Genomic DNA, 25,608 nt, shown 5'->3' on the forward strand with positions numbered 1-25,608 from the left:
GTGGGGAAGGGAGCTGCCCCCCCCACCAGCCCTCTCCCCCCTCTGCACCATCTCCTACTCCTGGTCCGTCCCGCCCCACATCCTTCTCCCGTACCCCAGTCGTGGCCCACCACACCACATGGGCTGGGCACCTCACATCCTTGGGTTGCACCATCAAGGGCAAAGACAAGGAAAGGAAGGAGACAGAGAGGGAGGCGGGGAGGGGAGAAGTGGGCTGGGGGTGGGTGTCTGAAAGGGAAGTAGTGTGTGGAGAACAGGGGGCACAGAGGGAACAGGATAGCAACACACAGCACGGCACGGGGGTGCAGACACCCAACTTCCCCCAACACTCAGGAAGGGCCCTCTGCCTCTTCCCTGCCTTTGGTAAGCGCCCAGGGGTGGGGTAGAGGGAAGGAATCTCTGAGGACCCCGGGCCCCTGGCTTCAAAGCCCCTCGCCCTCTTACCTCAGGAGGAAGCAACAAGTCCCTCCCTGAGAGGATGCAGTTCCCTCAGGGCATGCAGTTCCCCTGGGGTGTGCAGTTCCCTCGGGGCGTGCAGTTCTGAAGGGCACCGTGACTCTGGCTACCTCACTCTCGCACTCTCTGGGCTGACAGGAACACAGAGCTCCCCACCCTTGGGCAGGCCGAACTATGGGGGGGCGGGGGGGGGCATCATCACAGATAATCCAGAATCGCAGAAAAGGTGGACACGGGAGCATGTGCTGCCTGAGCCCCTGTGCTGATGGTGCCCACGTGGCCGAGCACATGTGTCACTGTGTCGCCCACATCTCCCCTCTTGAGAGGTGCACTTTCCTATCTAATGCTGGGGTGTGTGTAGGGGGGCTCTCTCCGCCCTCAGAGAAGCCCGGGTTCTCTCTTGAGCACGTTTCTCTACTCCCTCCCACTTTCTCTTCCTCCTCCCCTCCAAAAACCTCCAAATAAAATCTGTTTTACTCCCCCCCCCCAAAAAAAAAGAAAAGAAAAGATGGACACGGGTGAGCCGCTTCTAGGGGCTGGGCCCGTGGGACCACCTCACGGATAGGAAAGAGAGTTCTTGCCTCTTCCTAGCTGTGGGGACGCTAGGAACCGGACGTCAGAAACAGATCTCTGGAGGACAAAGCGTAAGACCCTGAGAGCCCTGAAGGGAAAGCGCCTGGGCTCACAGTTTAGAAATAAGGCTCACCCCACCCCCCAAACTCGGGCTGGAGCGATAGTCCAGTAGGGAGGATGTTTGACCCAAGTTCAATCCCTGGCATCCCATTGGGTCCCCCAAGCACCGCCAGGAGTCATTCCTGAGTGCAGAGTCTGGAGGAACCCCTGAGCATCACCGGGTGTGACCCAAAAAGCAAAAAAAAGAAGAAAAGGAAAGAAATGAGGCCCCTCGCCCTCACCCCCGACCAAAGTAGGCTTGACCTTCTAGAAAAGCGTGGCACGCCAGGGCCTGGGCCCCACCCCACGACTGTCTCGGAACTGAAGCATCAAGAGCCTGGAGGGAGCCGTCAGCAGCTTCCTTGGAACTCATGAGCACCTGTCCCCATGGCATCCCCTGGCCTCGGCGCCTCTTTTTGGCACATCACCACCACTCTGCCCTGTCCCTTGGCCTCCGAAGGGCGGGGGGAGGCCCCCGCGGCTGGCCTCCCGGGAGTGACCTCAAACGGTGCCACGAGCAGCATTTCTGGTATCGGGGGCGTTCACGTATGGCAAATGGAAGCAACAGAAAAGGGAGAGAGAGGAAGGGCCGTGGAGAAGCCTGGGCTGGGATGGAGGCGGCGGTGAGAGCAGAGAGAGAGACAGAGAGACAGAGAGACAGAGGGACGGGAGTCTGGACAGCACGGGGAGGGGTGGACGAGGGCACATTCTCAAGTAAAAAAGTAGACTGGACACAGGAATCAGCAAGTCCCCGAAGGAAAAGGAGCGACAGGGAGAGAGAGAGAGAGAGAGACAGGAGAGAACAAGAGGGCAGGTTACATGGAGTTATTAAACGACCCAGGTTTTCGGTCGTTCTAACATCCCATCCCCCTGGTCTCCCTCGGACCCAAGCCAGTGGCCATCAGCACAGCCCCCACTTCCTTGGAACGGGCAGCTTCCCTCGGTCCCTTGCAGGGGAAATCCCGTCCCTGGAGGCAGCGCCTGGTCTCGGCCCTTCCTCCCTCCCAGCCCAGCGGCAGCGATGTCCGTACCTCGTTCAGAGCAGACCCATCCCCAGGCAGGCAGGCAGCAGGCAGGGCCGGGAGAAGGCGGGGACCGTCCCACCTCTTCACCCCACCAGCCACCTCAGCGATACTTACTTACAATAACTACCACGATGATGGCACAGATGGCCCCCAGCATGATCATCATCTGAGGAAACAGAGAAAAGGTGAGGCATTGGCTGCGGGGAAGGAAGAGAGGGCCCAGGGCGAGAGAGAAAGGAAGAGAAGGGCAGGAGCGATAGCACAGCGGGGAGGGCGTTTGCCTTGCACGCGGCCGACCCAGGATCGATTCCCAGCATCCCATAGAGTTCCCCCAAGCAGTGCCAGGAGTAATTCCTGAGTGCATGAGCCAGGAATAACCCCTGAGCATTGCTGGTATGACCCAAAAAGGAAAAAAAAAAAAAAAAAAAACAGGGAAGAGTCTTTCAACTTTGGGGGAAAAAATTCGTATACGTCTCCAATGCAAGCCCATCTCCCCCCTCCAAAAAAAAAAAATACTTTTTTAAATCCTAGCACCACAGTTAAAGCATCTCAGAAACCACCTGAAGCTGCCAGCTCATGCCTGCTGGCTTTCTCCGGCTGCCTGGAGGCCTCAAAAGGAGGAACCATGGGCTGGAGCGATAATACAGCGGGTAGGGCATTTGTCTTGCATGCAGCCGACCCAGGTTCGATTCCCAGCATCCCATAGGGTCCCCTGAGCACCGCCAGGAGTAATTACTGAGTGCATTAGCCAGGAGTAACCCCTGAGCATTGCTGGGTGTGACCCAAAAAGCAAAAAAAAAAAAAAAAAGAAGGAACCAGCTGAATCTTCAGTCTGGCAGCTCATTCCCCCACTCCCTTTGGTTTCTGGGGTGCGGGACCTCGACCCTCCTCCACTGAACACAGCCAACATGAGACTTCTCCTCTGTTACTATCCCTGTTTCATGTCTCATCATTAAGGGCTTTATTCCTCCCTCAGAGTTGCAAGGGTTTGTGTTTGTTTGTTTGGTCTTGGGCCACACCTGGCGATGCTCAGGGGTGACTCCTGGCTCTTCACTCAGGAATGACTCCTGATGGTGCTTGGGGGACCATATGAGATGCCAAGGATGGAACCCAGGAAAATGCCTAATCGCTCCAGCCCCAGAGTTTCAGGTTTTTACAAAGTTCTCTACCCAAGCCATTGAGGGCCAGGTAAGAATTTTTATGTTCGCCACTCAATGCCTCTTTGGCTGATCACAGCGCCCAGGAGGAGAGAGAGAACAGGGGGGAATGCCCTGCCACAGTGGCAGGGGGGGATGGGGGGATGGGAGGATGGGGGGGGGGGGGAGGGATATTATCCTGGTGGTGGAAAATGGGCACTGGTGGAGGGATGGGTATTTGATCGTGGTATGACCGAGATCCAAGCACAAAAATTTGTAAATCTACAACTGTACCTCATGGTGTTTCACTAATAAAAAAGAAAAAAAAAAGAATTTTTATTGGGAATCCCTGTGGGGAAAGCAGCTGGACCTATTCCAGTCCCAATTTGCAGGATGTCCTATCTGGGGCTCCCAGTTAGTGTGGCTCTGTAGACGCTAGCTCACCCTGGTGGCCAACTCCAGTACTGCACCTCAAGGAGGCGGCTGCCTAGATTTCCTCCCAAGCGCTCTGCAGGGCAGGGATGCTGCGCCAATCATTAGCAGGGTGGGAACGAAGCACCTAGAGAGTTTTCTCGGGAAGGAAACTCACCTTGCAGTTTTTCCACCAATACTTCCTCTTTAGCTTGGCGGCGCTGCTCTCGAATTGTGATGCTCCCGCCTGCAAAGCGTCGGCCCGGTCATCCAGCTCTGACAGTTTCTGGTCTCTCTCCAGGACCTTGTCTACGTTGACGCGCATGATGTCCACCACCTGGGGGTGGGGGTGGGCATTGGAATAGAGCTGCCGGCTGCTGGACGCAGGGAAACCCCCTCCCCCTCGGGCCCTGGCTGAGATCAACTTTGCCTCCCCGAGGCTTGAGCCAACCGCCCTTGCCAATGAACTTCTCCTCGTCGATGATCTGGAATGTCTCAGAGAATTCTTGCATCACTCACCTCTTCCACCTGTGCCTGGGTTTGCTGTAGTCGCCGGTTACTGGTGAGATTCGGAGGGGGGCCAGGAGGACCCCCGCCGGGGGCAGCCCCCTCCGCCCCTTCGGCGGGTGGCTGAGCTGGAGCAGACCTGTGGAGAGAGGTGGGCGGAGGGCATTAAAGAAAGAGATGCAGAAAGAATCACAGCGGCTGGAACGATAGCATGGCGGGTAGGGCGTTTGCCTTGCACGCGGCCGACCCGGGTTCGATTCCCAGCATCCCATGTGGTTCCCTGAGCACCGCCTGGAGTGATTCCCGAGTGCAGAGCCAGGAGTCAGCCCTGAGCATCACTGGGTGTGATCCAAAAAGCAAAAAAATAAAAAAATAAAAATCACAGGCATCACTCCACCTCTCCCCAAGTCGGCCAAAGCAATGAGCACCGGTTTACATTTATGCAGACGGAAGGAGATAGAGCTCCCAGGATAAACGGACGCATGGGGGAAAAAGTCACAGGGGAGCTCATCGGTGGGGACACGAAGAGGGAGCTCAGAGGTGTTCAGAGATGGGATCTATCCTCAACCCTCAACCCCCCACTCAAAACACACCCTCTGCGGCAGTGGCTTCAAGGACAAACGTGACAGGCCTGGGTCTCACTCACTAGCACGTCTCTAGCGGGCAGAAACCTTAAGCATGAAGTCAAACTGGAAAACTCCAAAACTCAGGTAAGGACAAATTCAAAAAAAGAACCTTCAGTTGGGGAAAAAAAAAAAAAAAAACCAACCCATCAGAACAAGCCTATGGGTTGAAGACCTTATTTATTTATTTTTACAAAGCCCAGATAAAAGCAGCAAGGGAAAGCTGGCAGGCTGGGCTGAAGGGAATCCATTTAGTGGTTTGTGGTACCCAAGATGAGGCCAGGAGGGTGGCTGTAAGGACAGTCTGGGGGATCACAAGGCTTCTGGAGGTGGTGTGACTCAGGTCTGCTGGCTGTGCTTTAGGCAGAGAAGCTGGGGTTTCACGGAGACAGAACTGGGGCCTAAAGCCATTGTTTTTAGCGATGAAACTGTTCCAAGAACATAGACCAAAAAATAAATAAATAAATAAAACACTGGCAAAAGTCCTCTATGTTCACGCATCAGAAGCATTCTGTCCTTCTCTTTTGGAGACTGGACATCCAGTCTCCAGAATTTCTCCCAGTTCCTGATGACCCAAAGAGAAATCTTGTGTTACCCCGCCCCACCCCATCCCACCCCACAGAGTCTTAAAAGGGAATAATCCCACCAGGAGAAAGCGGGATGTTTTCAAGAGAAGATTCCTCTCTATGCTGTAAAACACACAGGCTAACCTCCCTTTTTAAAGAATTCCCATGAGGTTTTTGCTGCCCAGGAAGAATCCACAGGCGGGGGGTGGGGCAGGGCAGGGGAGCTCTTAAAATTTGGGAGGAGGGGCTGGAGAGAGAGCACAGCGGGTAGGGCGTTTGCCTTGCATGCGGCCGGCCCGGGTTCGATTCCCAGCATCCCATATGGTCTCCTGAGTGCAGAGCCAGGAGGAACCCCTGAGCATCGCCAGGTATAACCCAAAAAAGCAAAAAAAAAAAAAAAAAACAATTTTGGGAGGAAATAGAAATTATGGAATGTATCAATCGGAAGCAGAATCTCCCCAAGCATACCCCCTTGGAGCAGCCCACGAATGAATCATCATGAGAGCATCTTTGCAACAGTCATCAAAAAGGAAATCCTTTGACTCCTCACACCTAATGAATTACCAGGGAGTTTCTCTGCCTTAAAAAGTGAATTTCTTCCCTTGGAGAAAGAGAACCTTCCCCTCAGAGAGTTGATACTGGCAGATCATCCCAGGCGCCTTCCAGAGTTAAGGAATCGCTTTCTCCCCCAAAGGCATTGAAGGAAGCACGTGAAAGAAAAAGACACAGTGTGGAAGCCACGAGACTCAAGCCCTGCTACTGAGCTAAGCAATCTCATGCTCCCGCAAAGGTAGCACATTCATTGAGAGGTGGCTGGTGCTTGGTTTTGGAAGCCAGCCAGGCTGGTGGCACCAATGACAAGACTAAGGTCAGAGCCCGCGTGATGCCCAACCGGCCACCACGCTTTCTCCAGTCTCCTCTTCCTCCCACATGGGTGCTAATGAGAACCAGACCCCCTGAGAAATGCACCCCCCTCCCCAAAATGCAATCTGAGCTCTTGGTCCAAATGCAGGGTGTGCGGGATGAGAAGGGGGGGGGAAAAGAGAAAAAAGAGTTAAGTGGCCTCAAAGCTCAAAACATTCGGGGAGACCATTTTACCCACTGCTTCTGCCAGTTGGAACTACTCAGCAAGAAAACCCAGGGCGAGTGACACACCTTATATAACAGGAGTAAATCCCTTCCCGCTCTTATCACTCAGGGCAACACAAATTCATCTAGGACCAGCCCCAGAACCCCAGGCAATAACAGGAAAGGCATGGGGAGTCCCTTTCAGTCCCTGAACATACTGAGGTCCTGCCGGGAAGTGCATCTCATCTCCCCATAGTTTTCCCCCCTTCCCCGGGGAGCCAGGCTGCAGGGGAGTGATGCTGAAGATGGTTCGAAACTAAATTGAACGTTTTGGAAAGCGGGGAAGTTCTCGGAGACTCCTGGACAGGAAAAGACCTCTTATCCGGGGATGCAGATCTGCTTGAATTCACATTTCCACCCCTTGCATTTCGAACTCGCTCACCTGGCACCGGGGAACGGACAGGTGAGTTTTCGGAGTTTGGCTCATTTGCCCAGGTGGGGAGGGCGGAGGGGGACATCCCAGCTGGGAGTGGGGCGCACCGGCAAAAACCCGGGATTGCAGAGCAACCCAAGCGACTAGCAGGTGTACCCGCGAGTCTAAGCCCAGACTCGATCAGACAAGCGAGGGGCTGGCTGGGGGGTCCTCTCCGGGGGGCTCCCGGCTCCGCCTCTGCCCTGTCCCGAACTCCACTGTGCCCGAAGGAGGAACCCCGCAGGCCAGACGAAAGGATGCAGCGATCGTGGGACCCCCGCGCCCCCGCCCCGCCCGCGGCCGCAGCCGGTGCAAGGCAGTGGGGTGCTACCCTCCCACCTCCCCGGGGGTGGCCAGGTCTGGGGGCGGCGCGCGGCGGTGCATCCCCGCGTCGCCGCAGCTGCTGCAATGCGCCATTTTCCGTCCCGCAGAGTCCGGTGCAGGGAGGGGGGTGGAGGGGTGAGAGTTGGCCAAGAGGCGCCGGGTGTCCACCCCGGAGTTAACTCACATGTCTCTGACAAGAAGGGAACCAGGGTCCGAGTCTTCTATCGAGGGCGGCCGCGAGGCTGCACCGGGCAGGGTCGACGCTGCGGTGCAAGCGGACGGAGGGGCCGAGCTCCGCCTCCAGCCGACCCCTGGCGGGAACTCGAGCTGCGGTGCAAGTTACCGCAGCCGCCGCGCCGGGGCCGCTCTTTATTAACGCTGGCCACGCCTCTCGCTCGACGCCGACGACCCAACGGTCCAATCAGCGTCCAGGACGGGCCCCCGCGGGGAAGCCGAGCGCGGGCCCGCCCCGTCTCTGCCAGGTGTCCAATGACAGCGCGTTCCCTCACCCCGACTCCCGCAGGCAGTGGTGGCCGCGCGCGTCACTCACGGGCCCGACACCCGTAGTAGGCGGGGCCAAAATCGGCGGGCGGGGCGGGGTGGAACTCTGCGCCAGCCCCCTGGGAAAGCGGCTCCCGCAGTTGGAATTAGGCCCGCTGGGTGTTTCCAGCCAATGGCCGCGAAGTTCCTGCAGTCCGGGCCCGCCCACAGTCCTCGGCAGCCAATCACTCACGGCCGCTGCTGCCGCCGGCGGCCGTGGGTGAGGCTTGGCTCCTGGTTGCTGGACCAAGTCGTGCTGTGGTTGAGTTGTCTGCACTGCTGCTCCTCCCCGCTGCTGGTCCTTCTGACCGACAGCGCCCAGGAGGCAGAATGCATCCAGAGAGAGCTCTTGACAGAAGGTCCTCCTCGATAGGTGAACACATCGACTCAGAAACTTGAAAATCTTCCAGTTCATTTTTTTGTTTGTTTTTTTGTTTTGATACCGTACCCGACAATGTTCAGGGGTTACTCCTGGCATTTTGCACTCAAGCATTATTACTCCTGGAGGGTCTCGGGGGACCATATGGGATGCCGAGGATCGAACCCTGATTTGCCACGTGCAAATCAAGCTCCCTACCGGTTGTACTATAGGTCAGGCCCCCTTCCAGTTCATTTTTAACACTCCAATAAGTCATCGAGTTGAATAGACCGTCTCTTCTTAATAATTCAAGCATTTTCTCTCCTCTCATTTCGCTGCTTCATCCTATTTATTATTCTTTGCCTGGGACTCAGTTGCCAATCTCGCCATTATTCTATGCTGAGAAAAAAGGATACCAAACTATGACACAGGAGTGACATGGTAACAGAATTCCTGAAACTTCACACTCAGAGACTGATCCTTGCGTTTCTTTTTGTTTTGTCTTACACGTGTCCGTGATTTTTCACACAGTATAACCCTCTGTGCCTGCCATCAAGGATTTTGGTGATGCAGTAATTTTTTTTTAAGTAAAACAGATTTTATTTGGAGGATTTTGAAGGTGTGGAGGGGAAGAGGGGGAGTGGAAAAGACAGACAGAGAGAGAAAAAGAGAGAGAGAAACACTCAAGAGAGTAGGCGGGCTTCTTCAAGGTTGGAGAGATCCCTTATACACATCCCAGCATTAGACATGAAAGCATGAAAAGTCCACATCTCAAGAGGGGAGATGCCATGTGGCACAAGCAGCACATGGGCTTGGGCAGCATATGTACCAATTTTTTCCTCCCATTGATCATCGATTTGCTTGAGCGGGCCCAGTAACGTCTCCATTGGAGATTTTGTTGTTACTGTGTTTGGCATATCGAATACGTCACGGGGAGCTTGCCAGGCTCTGCTGTGCGGGCGAGATACTCTCGGTAGCTTGCCGGGCTCTCCGAGAGGGGCGGAGGAATCGAACTCGGGTCAGCCATGTTGGCTGCGTGCAAGGCAAACGCCCTACCGCTGTGCTATCGCTCCAGCCCAATGTACCAATAATTCTTTAAAAAGTGTTCTCTTTAGGGGGCTGGAGCAATAACACAGTGGGTAGGGCGTTTGCCTTGCATGCAGCCAACCTGGGTTCCCAGCATCCCATATGGTCCCCTGAGCACCACCAGGGGTAATTCCTGAGTGCATGAGCCAGGAGTAACGCATCGCTGGGTGTGACCCCCCCCCAAAAAATAAAAATAAATTAAAAAGTGTTCCTCTCTAGGAGTTTGAAAGATAGTATAGGGGTTAAGGCACTTGTCTTGCACAAACCAACCTCAGGTTGGTATTTGTATGGTCCCCAGAGAACCACCTGGAATGATCCTTGAGCACAAAGCCAGGAGTAAGCCCTGAGCACCACTGCCTGTGGCCTCCCCACCACCTGCCAACCCCTCCAAATGTTCATCTTATTTAGATGTTAAATTGGTAAGGGAGGAAGGCTAGAGTTAGCCATGAGCATAGCTGGGTATGTCCCAAAAATCACACAGTCACACTGTTCTCCCGTTGCTCATCCATTTGCTCGAGCTGGCCCAGTAACATCTCCATTGTGAGACTTGTTGTTACTGTGTTTGGCATATCGAATACGTCACGGGTAGCTTGCCAGGCTTTGCCGTGCGGGCGAGATACTCTCGGTAGCTTGCCAGGCTCTCCGAGAGGGATGGAAGAATCGAACCCAGCTTGGCTGGGCCAGCAGTGTGCAAGGCAAACGACCTACCACTGTGCTATTGCTTTAGCCCGTCCCAAAAATAAACAACCAAAAAATAGAAAGTTGGGGCTGGAGCTATAGTACAATGGGTAGGGTTTTTGTCTTGCACGTGGCCAATCCAGGTTCGATCCCCAGCATCCCATACGGTCCCCTGAGCACTGCTAGGAGTAATTCTTGAGTATAGAACCAGGAGTAACCCCTATGCATCGCCGTGTAAACCCCCCCAAAAAAAGCAAAAAAAAAAAAATTGAAAGTTGTATGCTGTATAGAGTCTCCTGCCCCCGCGCCTGGCTGTCCTCGCTGGGGCCCCTTGGAGGGGAGCGCGTTGAGTTTTCCTCCCCGCCCCGACCAGGACTCCGGCAGCCGAAGACCTCCAGAACCAGCCACCACCATGCTGAGGCCACTCTCCACACGCATGAAGTAGGTGGGGGTCACACCCACCAACTGGCCCCCGGCACTGTGTAATCCCATCAACGGCCAAGACTCAGAGACTATAAAACCCAGCTCCTGGAAGAGAACAGTGCAGAGTCTCCTAACCCCCGCGCCTGGTTGTCCTCACCAGGGCCCCTTGGAGGGGAGCGGGTTGAATTTTCCTCCCCACCCCGACCAGGGCTCCGGCAGCCGAAGACCTCCAGAACCAGCCACTACCATGCTGAGACCACTCTCCTCACGCATGAAGGTACCGGCAGGGAAACAAAGGCACGCGGGTCCCGGGGCTGAGATCTCCAAGCCTACTCGGATCGGGGCTGAGCATCCTCCACCCAGATCCTCCAAATTCCAGTAGGCAGGGGTCACACCCACCAACTCGCCCCCTGGCGCTGTGTAATCCCATCAACGGCCAAGACTCAGAGACTATAAAACCCAGCTCCTGGAAGCGCGCGACCCCAAATGCAGCCGCGCAACATCTTATCATCTTATTCCTACTTTGGACAAACTGGCAGGATACCAAATGTAACCTGCGCACACGGCAGAGTCTGGCAAACTCCCTGTGGCGTACCCAATATGCCAAATACCAGTAACAATGAAGGGTCTCATTCTCCTAACTCTGAAAGAGCCTTGAATAGGGCACTTTCTTAAAAATCTCAGGGCTAGGACAAAGGAGATGTTACTGGGGCCTGCTCGAGGCAATCGACGAATAACAAGATGGTCGTGATCGTGATTGTGATCGTGATGCTGTATGATTCCTTAACAGCGCATTCTTAAAATAAATTAATAGAGATGGAGAACAGTATTAGGAATGGGGGATTTTGTAGTCATAGCATAAGAAAATCTTCTTGTGATTGTTCTGTAACCTGATTGTGGTGGTGACTACAAGAATATACACACATTTTGCCAAATGCACACGGACACACACACACACACACACACACACACACATATACACACGTGCATGTAAAATAGGTAAAATCTGTGCGGCTCTCTGGATTGTGCCAATGTCAGTTTTTGAATTTAAATTTTTTACCAGAGAGATAGCACAATAGGTAGGGCATTTGCCTTGCATGCTGGCAACCCAGGTTCAATCCTCAGTATTGCATATGGTCCTCTGAGAACTACTAGAAGTGATTCCTGAGTACAGAGCGAGGAATAACCCCTAAGCATATGGGTGTGCCCCCCTCCCAATAGTACACAGGTAGGGTGCTTGTCTTGCACACTGTTGACCCAGGTTCAATCCCAGTATACCACATAGTCCCCCAAGCACTTCCAGGAGTAATTTCTGAGTGCAGAGTTAGGATTAACACCTGAGCATTGCAGGTGGCCACACCCTGTGGTGCTCAGGGAAGACTCCTTAGCATACTCAGAGGACCATATGGGATGCTTTAATAAATTTTTTAAAAATAATTTTTTTAAAAAAAGAATGAAAAACTGATTTGAAGCACTAATTTGACATATCTCTCAATAGTTTAGAAATTGCAAAAAAAATAATAACTTTCAGGGCCAGAGAGATAGTACAGTGAATACGGTGTTTGCCTTACACACAGTCAACCCGAGTTCAATCCCCGGCACCACATATGGACTCCCAAGCAGAGCTAGGAATGATCCTTGAGCATAGAGTCAGAAGCCCTGAGCATTGTTTGGTGTGGCCCTCAAACAACAACAAAATCAAAATATTGGACCAAGGGCCGGAGCGTTAGTACAGCAGGGAGGCTGTTTGCCTTGCACGCAGCTGACCCAAGTTCAATCCTCAGTATCCTATATGGTCCCCCAAGCACTGCCAAGAGTAATTTCTGAGTGCAGAGCCAGGAGTAACCCGTGAGCATCACCAGGTATGACCCAAAAAGAAAAAAAAAAAGCCAAAATGCAAAGGTATCAACAAAACAAAGGGACAGTGGTGACTGCAGACTTAAGAGGTGCAGGTGAACCAGACTTCTGAAACTACAATGAATGAGTGGGAACCACATGGAGACAAAAACGAAGGATGTCACGAACAGATTTCAAAGTTGCTCCACTTTATTGCATAAAGCAGACAAATCCATTTCCAAGGAAAAGTCCTTAGCCCCTTTGAGGCAACAGAGGTGCCACTTCCACAGTTCTGGGCTTTCTCTTCTACCGGTACTTTCCATGGCGGTTAAAGTGTTTGTAGAGGTAATTGATGCGTTTGGTCAGGTTGTGCAGGTCATCAATGAACATCCGATTTCCGACCATTCTCTTCTTTCGAATACAACGCTGCAACTCATTCCCCTTCCAACCTCTAAGCCATCTGGGACCCTTAATCAGGTCTTTGGGGTGTTTTTCAAAGTTTCCTGTGTGATGTAAGAGACCAAGTGAGTTGCAAGAAGAGAGAAACCAAAGTCTACAAGACACAATTGCATCTTCCTTAGCAGCACCTATAGACATGACGCACTATCCGACTTTATCAAGCCAGCACCTATAGACAAGACACACTAACTGACTTTATCAAGCCCGACTCTTGGGATTCCAGTTCAGACACTGCCATTTGCTCCTTTTTTTTTTTTTTTTGGTTTTCTGGGTCACACCCAGCCGATGCTCAGGGGTTACTCCTGGCTCTGCGCTCAGGAATCACCCCTGGCAGTGCTTGGGGGACCCTATGGGATGCTGGGAATTGAACCCGGGTCGGCGGCGTGCAAGGCAAACGCCCTCCCCGCTGTGCTATTGCTCCAGCCCTTCTTCTGGAAAAATTACTTAGGCTCTCTGTGCCTCGGTGTTCTTATGCACAAATGTAAACGTGAATAGGCTATTGAACGACTTCATAAACACAGGGCTCTCAGAACAGTGCCCAGCATGTTAACAAGTCACGTGTTAGCTCTTACCCTCGGACAGGGTACCTACCATTCCTAACACTGGGGATCTGCCATGCCGAAGTGCTCCTCCAAGGAGAGGGTCAAATCTTACCTAGGATCCCGATGTTGTCATACACCCCAAACAGAGCCCTCTTCTCATTCCAACGATCAACCACTTTGGGGGGAGGGAGTGTGAGTCTCACGCGGGATAATCCAGGAATTCCTAAGCATAGTGGAGAGAGGGAATGAATCCGAGCCGCTCACCGAGAAGCAGTTCTCGGGCGATTTCCAGAACAGCCACTTACCCAGAGAGAAGCTTCTGCAGGCTATGGGCACCCAGGCTAGGGCTACCCGGCCTGCCCCGCAAAGGAGGGGCCCTGCCATAGCTCCCCACCCCCCCACCCCGACGGCACTCCGCGGGAGACCACCAGCAGGCCAGAAGCGGTCTTCAACCAGAATCTCCTTCCGGCCCCTTCCGCAGAGGACTCACAAGCGTACTACACGGGCGCAGCCATATTGAGCCTTACCCAGGTATCTCCGGGCGTAGGCCCCGCCCCCACGATCAAACCCCGCCCACCGGGTTCCGCCGCTCGGTCTCGTTCGCTTCCGGGTGCGCTGGGTGCGCTTCCGGCCTGACCTCGGAAGTTTTGGGGCGTCCGAGGAGCTGAGAGAAACTTGCCTGGGACTCTCTCAAACGGATATTTTAAGAAAAAAAAAATCCTTTCCTGCTTCCTTGGGCGTCCCTCAAGTGTGAGGGAGATGAAGGCCCCGAGCCTGGAGGCCCCCACCCCCGAGATTCCTTCTTTCCTCGCCTCTCCGCGGAGCAAAGCTGAGGTTCCGAGTGACCCCGCCCCCTCCCTCCGGGCGTCACAGCGTAGGGAAATGGGGGCCTGGATTCGGGTTTCAGGCTTTCCTCCCGTCCTGGGGGTCCCCGAGAGGGCCACCGTCCAGCTGGGACGGCTGAACCTCCAAGGCCGACGGTCCTCGAGCCGCCACCCCCGCCCGACGGGGACCGGGACGGCAGCAGCGCCGGGGAGCGCCGGGCCGCCGCCTCCGCCTTCTCCTTTAGCCCCGCCCCTCCCGCCGCGGTTCCTGCACTGTGATTGGCCAGGCTGGGCAGCGAGCGACGCCATTGGCCCCCCCTGCGGCCGTTGAGATTTGAACTTCCCTTTTGCCGCTTTCCCCGCGCGGCGTGTTTGCGAGGCGTTTTTCTTGCCTCGGCCTGCACGGGATTGGCTGGTTTCTCTGCCCGCCGGGCCGCTGCGTAGCGGATTGGAGCGTCCCGCAACACTGTTTGTAACCCTTCTTCTCCCCGCAGCCGCGGAGGAACGGCGGCGTGAGATTTCCCCCCCGGGTGAGCTGGCTAGTGGGCTCTGGGGGAATGAAAGGCTGGGAAACCCAGTTCGGAAACGGGGTCCAGATGGCGCGGCCGGGGAGGTCTCGCCAGGCGTATGCTCGGAGTACGGTGCGGTGGGAACCGTAATTCTGACAGATGCTCCGAGGGGCATGGGGCAAATCGCTGAACCGTGCTTAGCGACAGTTCTGTCATCTGGATGTTGTAAATGGGTTTCCATGAGGTGGGTGTTTGGAGAATTCGGATCAGACACGATGCATTCCATTTTTTTGAGCCCAGCAACCTGGCTCAAAGGAGGAGTGCTATGCAAAATGTGGAATGTTGGGGCTGGAGCGATAGCACAGCGGATAGGGCGTTTTCCTTGCACGCCGCCAACCAGGGTTCGATTCCCAGCATCCCATTAGGGTCCCCCGAGCACCCCCAAGGAATGATTCCTTAGTGCAGAGCCAGAAGTAACCCCTGAGCATCACAGGGTGTGACCCAAAGAGCCAAAAAAAAAAAAAAGACGTGGAATGTTAATGCCTTCCCATTCCGGGTAACTGACTTTGTTTACACTCTTCTTGCATAAGAAGCTTTGCCAGAAAACATCATGATAATGCTAACTTCATGCATGGTCGCTCCACTTTGCAGTTCTTGAAACCCTAGACTTCATTAAGCGGCAGGTAACTGTGATCCTTGGTATCCCCGGTTTACAAATGTCATCATGAGGGTGTAAGTAGCCTTGGCAAAGCCTTATGTAGGGGTGAGGAGAGATTAGGACCAGATAAGAGAAGGCAAGGCCTGAGGTACAGACCCTGACCTGTTTTCTCTTTTGGTTCCAGCCTGTGAGACAGTAGGAGAAAGATGTCTCCGCAGCAGTTCGAGTTCCATCTACCCTTGTCCCCAGAGGAACTGTTGAAAAATGGCGGGGCGAATCAGTATGTTGTGCAGGAAGTCCTGTCCGTCAAACATCTTCGCGAAGAACTTAGAGGTAAGATGCCTGTGCCAAGCACTTCGACCAGGCCACGGTATCTGTCTGTTCTACAACACCCCAGTGCTTCATGAGAGCCAAGAAAATGTCTTTCTTTGGGCTGGAGTGATAGCACAGCGGGTAGGGCGTTTGCCTTGCACACGACCGACCCGGGTTCGATTCCCAGCATCCCCTATGGTCCCCTGAGCACCACCAGGAGTAATTCCTGAGTGCAGAGCCAAGAGGAACGCTAGGTGTGATCCAAAAAGCAAAAAAAAGAAAAGAAAAGAAAAAGTCTTCTCGTTCTGCTGTTTACTCCTTCATTGCACAAAAAAGAGGCCTCTCATGAACCGCTTCTTTTTTTTTTATCATGGACCACTTCTTGGTCCATCAGTAAACAGGATGGTGGATATGGTTATTCTTTATGTCACGGTCCGGTCACGATCCTCCCGTTGTTCATCAATTTGCTCAAGCGGGCCCAGTAACATCTCCATCATGAGACTTGTTGTTACTGTGTTTGGCATATCGAATATGCCACGGGTAGCTTGCCAGGCTCTGCCGTGCGGGTGAGATACTCTCGGCAGCTTGCCAGGCTCTCCGAGAGGGGCGGAGGAATCGAACTCGGGTTGGCCATGTTGGCCGCTTGTAAGGCAAACGCCCTACCGCTGTGCTATCACTATGTGGGGAGAATTATTTTACTTTTAAAGCATTTGGCAGGGGAGAGGGCATAGCAATAGTACAGCGGGTAAGTCGTTTGCCTTGCACGGATGGACCCAAGTTCAATCCCAAGCACCACCAGGAATGATTCCTGAACATGGAGCTAGGTATAATCCCTGAGAACCACCAGTGTGCCCCAAAAAATAAAATTTAAAAAAGTTTTTTGCCACACCAAAACCCCAGTGATGCATGGTGATTCTTCCTGAGGGATCGCTCATGGTGGTGCCCAGGGGCACATATGGGATGCTGGGGATCGAACCCACGTTAACTGCGTGCAAGGCAAGTGCCCTTCCCGCTGTACTATTGCCCCGGCCCTGGGGAGAATTATTTTAGATCTTTACCTCTTGCCATTGTGCCAAATTTTAGTCCTGGTAGACTTAAAAATTTTAGGAGCAGCCTTTTTTTCCATTCTGGAGAAGCCTGTGTTCGCTCTTAAACACATATTCCTCTTTCTCTCCCCTCACATCTCTCAGTTTCGTTCTGAATCTATTTTGCTTCATTAGATTGTCTGAGGCTTGGCTCGGTCTCTTTTTTTCTGTGCAGTAATAGAAAAAAAAAAAAGGCATATGTATGTCCAGCCCCACCTCTGGGCAAGCTGTGAACAATGCCATGACTCACTGAAATCTACTCATGGGGCCAGGAGGTAGGTCAGTGGTTAGGGCATGCCTCATCTCTGCCAGACCTGGGTTTAATTCCTGGCACACATGGTCCCTGAAGCCCCACTATATGTAGTCCTGGAGGCCCCCAAACACTGCCTGCATGGTCCAGGCGATCCTCACCACCACAGGGCTTGAGCCACACCAAAACCCCAGTAGCACACAGTAATTATTCCTGAGGGATCACTCCTGATGGTTCCCAGGAGAACATATGGGATGCTGGGGATTGAACCCAGGTTTGACTGCGTGCAAGGCAAGTGGCTTCCCCAGTCCTGGGGAGGATTATTTTAGATTATTTTAGTACCACTTCCTTCCTCTCGCTGTCACCCCCCAAATATCTAGAGATGTGTCAAAGCAATTTAGACATCATCAGGAAGACTGCTGGGACGGGATCAGTAGTACAGGCAGCAGGGCACTTACCTTGCACACGGCTACCCCAGGTTCAGTCTGACACCTCATATGGTCCCGAGCCTTTCAGGAGTAAGTCAGGCATCTTTGTCTCTTTTTGTTGTTGTTGGATCATACCCAGCAACGTTCAGAGCTTGCTTCTGGCTCTGCACTCGGGAATGACTCTTGATGACAATACTCAGGGGACCATATGGGATGCAAGGCAAATGCCCTACCTGCCCTACCCACTGTAATATCTCTCCAGCCCCAAGTTTGGCTTTTTTTAAAGCCAGGTGTGGCAATAAATAAATAAATACTAACAATCCATGGATTTGTGGGGCTGGAGACACAGTACAGTGAGTAAGGCGCTTACCTTGTACGTGGCTGACTTGGGTTCAGTCTCTAGGACCCCATGTGGTTCCCCCTAACCCTGCCAGCAGTGACTCCCCAGCTTAAGCAGGAGTAAGCCCTGAGCAGAGCTGAGTGTGACCCCCAAAACAACCCAAAAAATCACTACTTGTTACAAGTGCCCTATATCCTTTTAAGTTGCTCTGGATAAGGTCATAGAAATTGAACTCTGGAGTTAAACTCCCTGAGTTTGAATGCTGACTCATCCTCCCTGACAAATTACTTAATCTGTCTGTGCCTTGGTTTCTTTATCTGTAAGGGTAGTGATAACACTTGCTTTATTATATCTTACAACAGGAAGGACTAATGAGTGTAGCAGCTTCTTACTGGAATGCCAACGTGTTCTCTTGACCTCCTCATCCTGGGTGTCAGAGGGTAACTCCTTGCTCTGATGTCCAGAGGTTTTCTGTTCAGGGAGTTTCTAGCTTGTGTTTTTGCTTTTATCCCCCCTCTTTTTAAAGCTACCAGGAGCCTGCCAGCAAACTTAACCAAAATTAGATCATGTGTCTATTTACTTTCTGGTAAGAGACATAGAATTTCTGTGATTGACGATATTGATAAAGGTTGATACCTAACAGACTGCCTTTAAAACGAAAGGAATCACTGTTTGGTCAGCAAGGAAGGAAAGTTGGAATGTGGCCATCTAGTGGGTGACCAAGCACGGGCTGGAGAGAGAGTCCAGCAGGTGGGGCATTTGCCTACCACGTGGCAAACCTGGGTTTGATCCTTGGCACCACATATGGCACCTTGAGCAACACATGGATGTGGCCAGAAAGTCATAATGATAACAATGGGTGGACAGCCATGGTTCCTATGAGTGTACTATGTATCACCTGTTGTACACAGTAGCTAGCAAGTTTTGATACTTTGTTCTTTTCCTTTGGCTCTCCAGAGGATTGAATCCGGTCTTTATGTGTATAAAAGGCAAGTACTCTAGGGACTGGAGCCATAGCACAGTCGGTAGGGCATTTGCCTTGCATGCAGCTGACCCGGGTTTGATTCCCAGCATCCCATAGGGTCCCCTGAGCACCGCCAGGAGTGACTCCTGAGTGCAGACCCAGGAGTGACCCCTGTGCATTGCTGGGTGTGACCCAAAAAGAAAAAAAAAAAGGCAAAGGCAAGTATTCTATCCTGGAGTTATGGCCTCTGTCTCAATACGTCTGTTTTGGGGCCTGTACCCAGCTGTGCTCAGGGGTCACTCCTGATGGTGCCCAGAGGACCATATGTAGTGCCGGGAATAAAACCGGAGTCAGCTGAATGCAAGCAAGCACCTTAATCTCTGTACTATCTCTTGGCCCTGTTTCATTTTCTTATCATTCATGTGTCCACTGTGATAGCACTTTTCACTTTGTTCAGGAACTTCTTTTTTGCATTCATGCCTTGGTGAGCTGTTCATTGCTGGAGGCCTAGTTTGACTTCCTTGCTGAGCATCGTTTCTGGTTTTTGATTTGAAGTGACTTTTTCTTCCACTTAAATATTGAGAGGCCAACAGGGTTTCTGAATTGCCTAACTTCCATATTGCTGAGTCTCAGAGACTAGGGAAATCTAGGACCAAGGAAGGGCTGGAGAGTCGGCTCAATAGGCGGGGCCACGTACTTTGCATCTAGGAGGTCCAGGCTCAGTCTCTGACATCGCATCTGTGACCCTGATCCACGAAGGCCCTCAAATAAGAAAGAAAAGTGAGGGAAGAGGGAATCGTTGTGTCGGTGGTGCAGTGGTATGATTAGAATACAGTCTTACACGGGTGCGATTCTTGGTATACTCCAGACAATTAGAGTATTAACACCAGAGGTTGCTGATCACAGATTAATGGAACAAATATAACGGTGAAAGGGTGAAATATTTTGAGAAGGGGCCAGAGAGATAGTACAGTGGGTAGGATGTCGCCTTGCATGTGGCCAACCCGCCTTCAATCCCCAGAACCGAATATGGTTCCCTGAGCCACCAGCAGTGAGTTAGAGCCAGGAGTAAGCCCTGAGTCCTACCAGGTATACCCCAGAAAAAGAAAGAAAGAGAGAAAGAGAAAAGAACTTGCTTGATGCAGGATTCCTAGAAACCATCCGAGTATGTGTTCCCATCCCCTGAGCACCGCCTGGGTTCACTCCTGAGCACAGACCCAGGAACAGCCCCTGGGCACCTCCGGATATGTCTCCAAAACCAAAACCAAAACTTGACAGTTCTCTGTGAAATGCAGTCCAGTAGGTGTGCCATCACGGGGCTCGGGGGGAAGGGCTGGAGCACTTGGCTCTTTTCTTCTGTTTGATTCTGTTTGCTCAGGTAGGAAGGAAGCCTTTAGTTAGAGCAGAGAAGAGGTGTGAAATAATTGCTCAGAAGGAGGCCGAAGAGATGGTATGGGAGATAGATAATGCACTTGCCTTGCATCTCGCCGACTCTGCTTTAGATGCCCCAAATCATTTACCATCCACTCCCCCCCCCCCGCCCCGGGCACTGCCAGGGATCACTTCTAAGCACAGAGATACCCCCTCCCCCCCCAAACACACACACAAAAAATCGAGTGAATACACCTGGAAATATGTAATAGGCTTTACTAGGAAATAGCTGAGGGCTTGTTGGAAGCTTCTGGTCCTGTTTCGGGTGGGGAGAGTGGAATGCTGGTTTGTTGAGGTTTTTGTTTTGTTTTGGGACCACACCTGGTAGTACTCAGGACTTCTGGCTCTGCGCTCAAGGATCACTCCTAGCAGGCTCCGGGGACCACAGCGGGTGCTGCTTAAATCTGGGTCAGCCACATGCAAGGCAGCCGCTGTACTATGGCTACAGCTCCCTGAACTCATTTTTAATGTATACACAGATACAAATAGATGTGGGGGGCCGGAGCGATAGCATAGCAGGTTGGGCATTTGCCTTGCATGCGGCTAACCTGGGTTCAATCCTTGGCATCCCATATAGTCTCTTGAGCATTGTGCCAGGAGTGATTCCTGAGTGCAGAGCCAGGAAGAACCCTGAGCATCACCAGGTATGACCCAAAAAAGGGGGGTGGGGAGAGGGTCTGTGTCCATATATCTGGCTTACTTTACTGAGAGGGCTTAAAGGACAATGACGCTCAGGTAGTACCGAGCCTACTGAGTACCTCCAACTTGGTTTCTCCCAACCGTTGTCCCATGAAAGAAGCCGGGACTCCTTTGGGATGGCGAGGCCAGGACTGAGAGAGCCAGGAAAAGTGCAGGTGGCCCAGGCAGATCTGAGGCAAGCACTTTCACAGGTCCCGGCCCACACAGTGGGGCCAGGATTTGGTAGCTGGTGCTGAGAGAAAAAACCCCTGGAGTGCGCCCTTGTCCTGGCACTGTGCCGGCGGCAGTTGTCACTCGGTGGGACAGAAAGACAGTTCTGTGCCTTTCTCCTGCTGCTGTAATCTTAGGCCCTTTCCCTTCCCCGTCTCTCCACCGCAGAGAGAACAGAAATAAAGGACAAATGTCAGGGACACGGACTTATGTTAACGGAGCTTCTGATGGTCCAGGCTAAAGCCGTTTGGGCTGGAGCGATAGTACAGCGGGGAGGGCACTTGCCTTGCACATAGCCGACCTGGGTTTGATCCCTAGCACCACATGTGATAACCCCAAGCCCCTCCAGGAGTGATCCCTGAGCACAGTCAGGAGTAAACCCTGAACACAGCCAGGTATGGCCGAAAAAAAAAAAAGGCATAAAGCCATTTGAACAACAAAGGAAATAGAGATGGATTAAAACACAACAGGATTCTGACATGGGGGTGCCTGAGCAGTACAGCATCTGGGGACTTGCCTTGTACGCAGCCAGCCTGGATTTGATGGCCGGCACCTCATGGGGTCCCCTGAACCCCGCCACGAGTCATCCCTGTGCTCAGAGCCTAAAATAAGGCCTGGGCACTGCTGAGTGTGTCCCCAAAACAAAACCAAACCTCCCCGAAGCAGAGATACAGCATTGGGCTGAGAGGTAACATGGCAGAGTAAAGCGTGTGTTTTGCAGGGAGGGGGCCTGGGTGGGGTCCTGAGCACCATGTGGTCATAAGGCTCATCCTTTCAGTGACGGTCCGCTAGTGAACCTGGGAGGAAGGATGGAGTGGGGGAAATCGCCACACTTGAGGCAGACGAGCCGTCATTAAGTGCTTCACTTAATGAGCAAATGTGATAAGAAATAGCACACCTGTCCTATCTCTGTATTGGTAGTTTTGAAGCATCTTCTCTTAGTGCCAGAGCGATAGTACAGCGGCCAGAGCACTTGCCGTGCACATGGCCGACCCAGGTTCAGTCCCCAGCATCCCGTGTGGTCCCTCAAGCCCCACCAGGAGGAATTCCTGAGCGCAGAGCCAGGAGTAAACTCAGAGCACCACTGGGTATGCCTCTGCTCCCCCTGCCCCCAAATAATAACCCAAGACCAAGCATCTGCCCTTAAGAGGAGTTGAGTTGCCAAGGGGCAAACACTGATTCTTCAGTGGAGGAACCAGGCAAACACTAACATGTGATGAAGGCCGCTGCTGTTAATACTCAGACACCGGCACTGACGTACTTCCTTGGGATGACATATCAGGGTGATGGAGCCTTCCATTGAATAGCCCCAAGTTATCTCTACTCAGTCTGATCATGGGGAAATAGTAGGCAGTCCCAAACTGGGGGGGTGGGGGCAGGCGTCCACAGAAGAGCCAGGTAATATACTTCAGAATGTTAGGATCGTGAAAGACAGAGATTGGAGGAAAGTAAGGAGACGCAGCAAAGAAATGCATGGCTCTGGGATGCAATCCGAGACAGGACAAGGGTTGAGTTTTCCGACTTGAGTTGGAAAAACTCAAGTAAGGTTCAGTTAGTTGAGAGCAGTGTTTCTTGGCCAAGGGGCGGCATATGCGAAGTCCCAGGATTTTTCAGAAAGACCACAGGTGAAAATTACATACTTAGGATACCAACCAGTAAGATAAGATAGATTGGAAGAAAGTTGGAGGGGGTCCATGGCCCTAAAACAAGCTGAGGAACATGGATAAGGTAGTACTGAACTCACATTTTGGTTTAAAAAAATTCACGTATGATTAACATCTGGTGAGAAGTCCAGGTGCTCTGTTCTGGTTTTGTCGCTTTCATAATTTCAAAATCAAAAGTAATAGCCGGAGTTTGTTTACAAACTACCGACAGTCACTTAGCCCCTAAAACGGGACTCATTGTTGGGCCAGGAAGTCGCCTCAGACGGCCGGAACACATTGCAGGAGCCTGATTTCATTCCCTGGTTTCCTCCCCTCCACCCCCCAGAGCCCTACCCCGCACCACCAGCTGTGGACCCCCAAACACAGGACAGATCATTATTGCAGGTTACATTGGGGGCTGGAGAGGTAGTACAGTGGGTGCTTGTCTCGCATGCGGCCGACCCAGGTTCGATCCCCAGCATCTCATAATTACCCTGAGCCTGCCAGGATTAATTCCTGAGTGCAGAGCCAGTAATAACTCCTGAGCATCACTGGTTGTGGTTCTCTTTTCCCCCTACCAACCCCCCGCCCCCAAATAGTAGGTTACATTGCCACAAACTGTCCCCTTTCATGATTTTACTAACAAAAGTACAAAAGTAATTAATAATTAATTAATTTGATGTTGTGCCATGAATAGAATTTACCCCACGATTCCTCTTCCCTTTGCATGAAGGAGTTTATCTTTACAGCATTTCAGGCTGCTTTCCGAGCTCAGGGACCCCTGGCTATGCTGGAGCATTTTGATACCATCTACAGCATTCTACAGTAAGTAAAGCCCTGGGCTGGCGGTACTTTAAGAAATAATGAGGAGGCTGGAGCGATCGCACAGCGGGTAGGGTGTTTCCCCTGCATGCGGCCAACCCGGGTTTGATTCCCAGCATCCCATGGTCCCCTGAGCGCCACCAGGAGTAATTGCTGAGTGCATGAGCTAGGAGTAACCCCTGTGCATCGCTGGGTGTGACCCAAGAAGGAAAAAAAAATGAGTTCTACCACTTCCTGCCTCACCCTACTTGTACTTTCTCTCCTCATAGTCACTTTCGAAGTCTAGATCCTGACCTCAAGGAAGATGCGCTGGAGTTCCTGATCAAAGGTGTTTGTGGGTCAGGGGTTGGGAACTGGCTGCCGTTCGCTTCCGTTCTGTTTGCCATGTGATGATATCAAGGCTGTGGTGATTCAGCTGGCTTGGCTAAGTCTGGGGACCTTTGACTCAGGTCTGTAATCTTGGTGGACAATACAGAGCTCTGTGTGTTCGCTGTAAGGGCAGACCAACAGGTAATCTTCCTACTTGTGAGCGACCTCTTTTTCATAGAGGTGGCCCTGCCAGTGGCCAGGGAGAAACTGGTGACTGGTGTCAAGGAGTAGGGACAGGGCGTTTTTCCGGGAATCAGGGTCAGGGCTCTTGCCGGACTTGGCTTGTGTTGTAGCCGCTGGAGATGAACACAGATCTTTGGTAATCTGATGGCGGCGCGAGGGGGCCGCCGTGACCTTGTGGTCTGTGCGGGAAGTGAGTGAAACCGCCTCTCGATCCTGCCCCTTGCAGTGGTGAACTGCCACTCCCAGCAACTCCCAACTATCCTGGACGATGCCACTTTGAGTGCGTCAGATAGAAGTGCCCACCTCAACGCCCTCAAAATGAACTGCTATGCCCTGATCCGCCTCTTGGAATCCTTTGAGACCATGGCCAGCCAGAACAAGCTCATCGACCTAGACGTGGGGAAGGTAATTAGTGTCCGGAACTCACTCAGGAGAGGAGCTGGGAAACGAATAGGGGCCTTATAAGAGAAAGTAATAATGAGGAATGCAGTGATTCTGCTTTTTTAGAGGCCTGCCCTAATGTAGGTATGATTCAGGAGGAAGTATTCAAAAGTATCACATTGTATCCTTCCTTGACTTGTGGGTCTTTAATACTCTGTAACTTAGAGTACGTTGTATTCACTCTATCTGGTCTCAGTACTGGATAATTGAGGCATACTAGAGGATCTTGAGACTCTTCATTTGCTTTTTTTTTTTCTTTATTCCTAAATATATCCACCATCCATTTTCAGGGTAAGAAAGGCAGGGCCAAGGCGGCCCAGGGCTTTGACTGGGAAGAAGAGAGGCAGCCAATTCTTCAGCTTTTAACCCAGCTGCTCCAACTGGACATTCGTCACCTATGGAACCATTCGATAGTCGAGGAGGAATTTGTCAGGTGCGTAGTTAGGATGGTTGGACCACGAGTCAGACCGATAGCATAGTGCATAGGGTGCTTGTCTTGCAAGGGGCCACAGGAGCACAGAGCCAGGACTAACCCCTGAGCATCACTGGGTGTGGCCACCAATTTTTTTTTTCTTTTTGGGTCACACCCGGCGATGCTCAGGGGTTACTCCTGGCTCATGCACTCAGGAATTGCTTCTGGCGGTGCTCAGGGGACCATATGGGGTGCTGGGAATCGAACCTGTGTCGGTCATGTTGGCTGCATGCAAGGCAAATGCCCTACCCTCTGTGCTATCACTCCAGCCCCCCAATTTTTTTTAATAAATAAAAATGGTGGCTATGGATCATGCAGGGCCATGAGGATTGAGTTCCGTGTTGCTGTATGTATCTTTGAAATCCTTCAATTCATGCCTCAGGTCTAACTGACATGCACCCATAGCATTAAATTGTCAGAAGTATGGAGTGGAATGTTAGAAGCAAATGTGAATTTCTCAACTCTTGATGCCCATTCATCCACGAAGCAATATTTATTGAGACTCACCCGGGCGCATAAGCTGATATCATTGTGGACACTGATCACAGCTAAAGATCCGGCCCCCAGATTATATTAAGATCGACTAAAGATCGAACCCAGGTCTCCTGCATGTTAGGCATGTGCTAAACTTTTTTTTTTTTTTTGCTTTTTGGGTCACACCCGGCGATGCACAGGGGTTCCTCCTGGCTCTGCGCTCAGGATTTACCCCTGGTGGTGCTCAGGGGACCATATGGGATGCTGGGAATCGAACCCGGGTTGGCCGCGTGCAAGGCAAACGCCCTACCC

General features: G+C 52.3%; 3 protein-coding genes and 2 non-coding genes across 5 annotated transcripts in view; 3 read left to right on the plus strand and 2 right to left on the minus strand.

Annotated features, from left to right (window-relative positions):
• Positions 1 to 1,785: 1,785 nt before the first annotated feature.
• On the minus strand, positions 1,786 to 7,617 carry VAMP1 (vesicle associated membrane protein 1). The gene is made up of 5 exons (XM_056106860.1): positions 7,445 to 7,617; positions 4,220 to 4,346; positions 3,879 to 4,037; positions 2,268 to 2,319; positions 1,786 to 1,855 (listed from the first exon to the last, which is right to left on the minus strand). Coding segments are annotated over exons 1-5 (357 nt in total). The 5' UTR covers positions 7,447 to 7,617; the 3' UTR covers positions 1,786 to 1,838.
• Positions 7,618 to 12,369: 4,752 nt separating this feature from the next.
• On the minus strand, positions 12,370 to 13,648 carry MRPL51 (mitochondrial ribosomal protein L51). Its single transcript, XM_056106859.1, has 3 exons — positions 13,488 to 13,648; positions 13,295 to 13,405; positions 12,370 to 12,684 (listed from the first exon to the last, which is right to left on the minus strand). Exons 1-3 carry the CDS (start codon positions 13,564 to 13,566, stop codon positions 12,488 to 12,490), a joined length of 387 nt encoding a protein of 128 aa, XP_055962834.1. The 5' UTR covers positions 13,567 to 13,648; the 3' UTR covers positions 12,370 to 12,487.
• Positions 13,649 to 15,361: 1,713 nt separating this feature from the next.
• Positions 15,362 to 25,608, plus strand: part of NCAPD2 (non-SMC condensin I complex subunit D2) — a 28,907-nt gene continuing 18,660 nt past the window's right edge. Inside the window, exons 1-5 of the mRNA XM_056106849.1 lie at positions 15,362 to 15,506; positions 23,285 to 23,360; positions 23,627 to 23,685; positions 24,136 to 24,314; positions 24,641 to 24,783. Coding sequence (XP_055962824.1) covers positions 15,380 to 15,506; positions 23,285 to 23,360; positions 23,627 to 23,685; positions 24,136 to 24,314; positions 24,641 to 24,783 — 584 coding nt within the window. The 5' untranslated portion in view covers positions 15,362 to 15,379. The remainder of the gene's footprint in view (positions 15,507 to 23,284; positions 23,361 to 23,626; positions 23,686 to 24,135; positions 24,315 to 24,640; positions 24,784 to 25,608) is intronic.
• LOC130016204 (small nucleolar RNA SNORA30/SNORA37 family) lies at positions 20,859 to 20,990 on the plus strand. The gene has a single exon (XR_008791210.1). It is a non-coding gene; the product is annotated as a small nucleolar RNA SNORA30/SNORA37 family (small nucleolar RNA).
• On the plus strand, positions 23,739 to 24,059 carry LOC130016207 (small nucleolar RNA U85). Its single transcript, XR_008791213.1, has one exon. It is a non-coding gene; the product is annotated as a small nucleolar RNA U85 (small nucleolar RNA).

The sequence above is a fragment of the Sorex fumeus genome, unplaced genomic scaffold (assembly GCF_029834395.1).
Source record: "Sorex fumeus unplaced genomic scaffold, SorFum_2.1 ptg000148l, whole genome shotgun sequence".
In the NCBI taxonomy this organism is placed as follows: Eukaryota; Metazoa; Chordata; class Mammalia; order Eulipotyphla; family Soricidae; genus Sorex; species Sorex fumeus.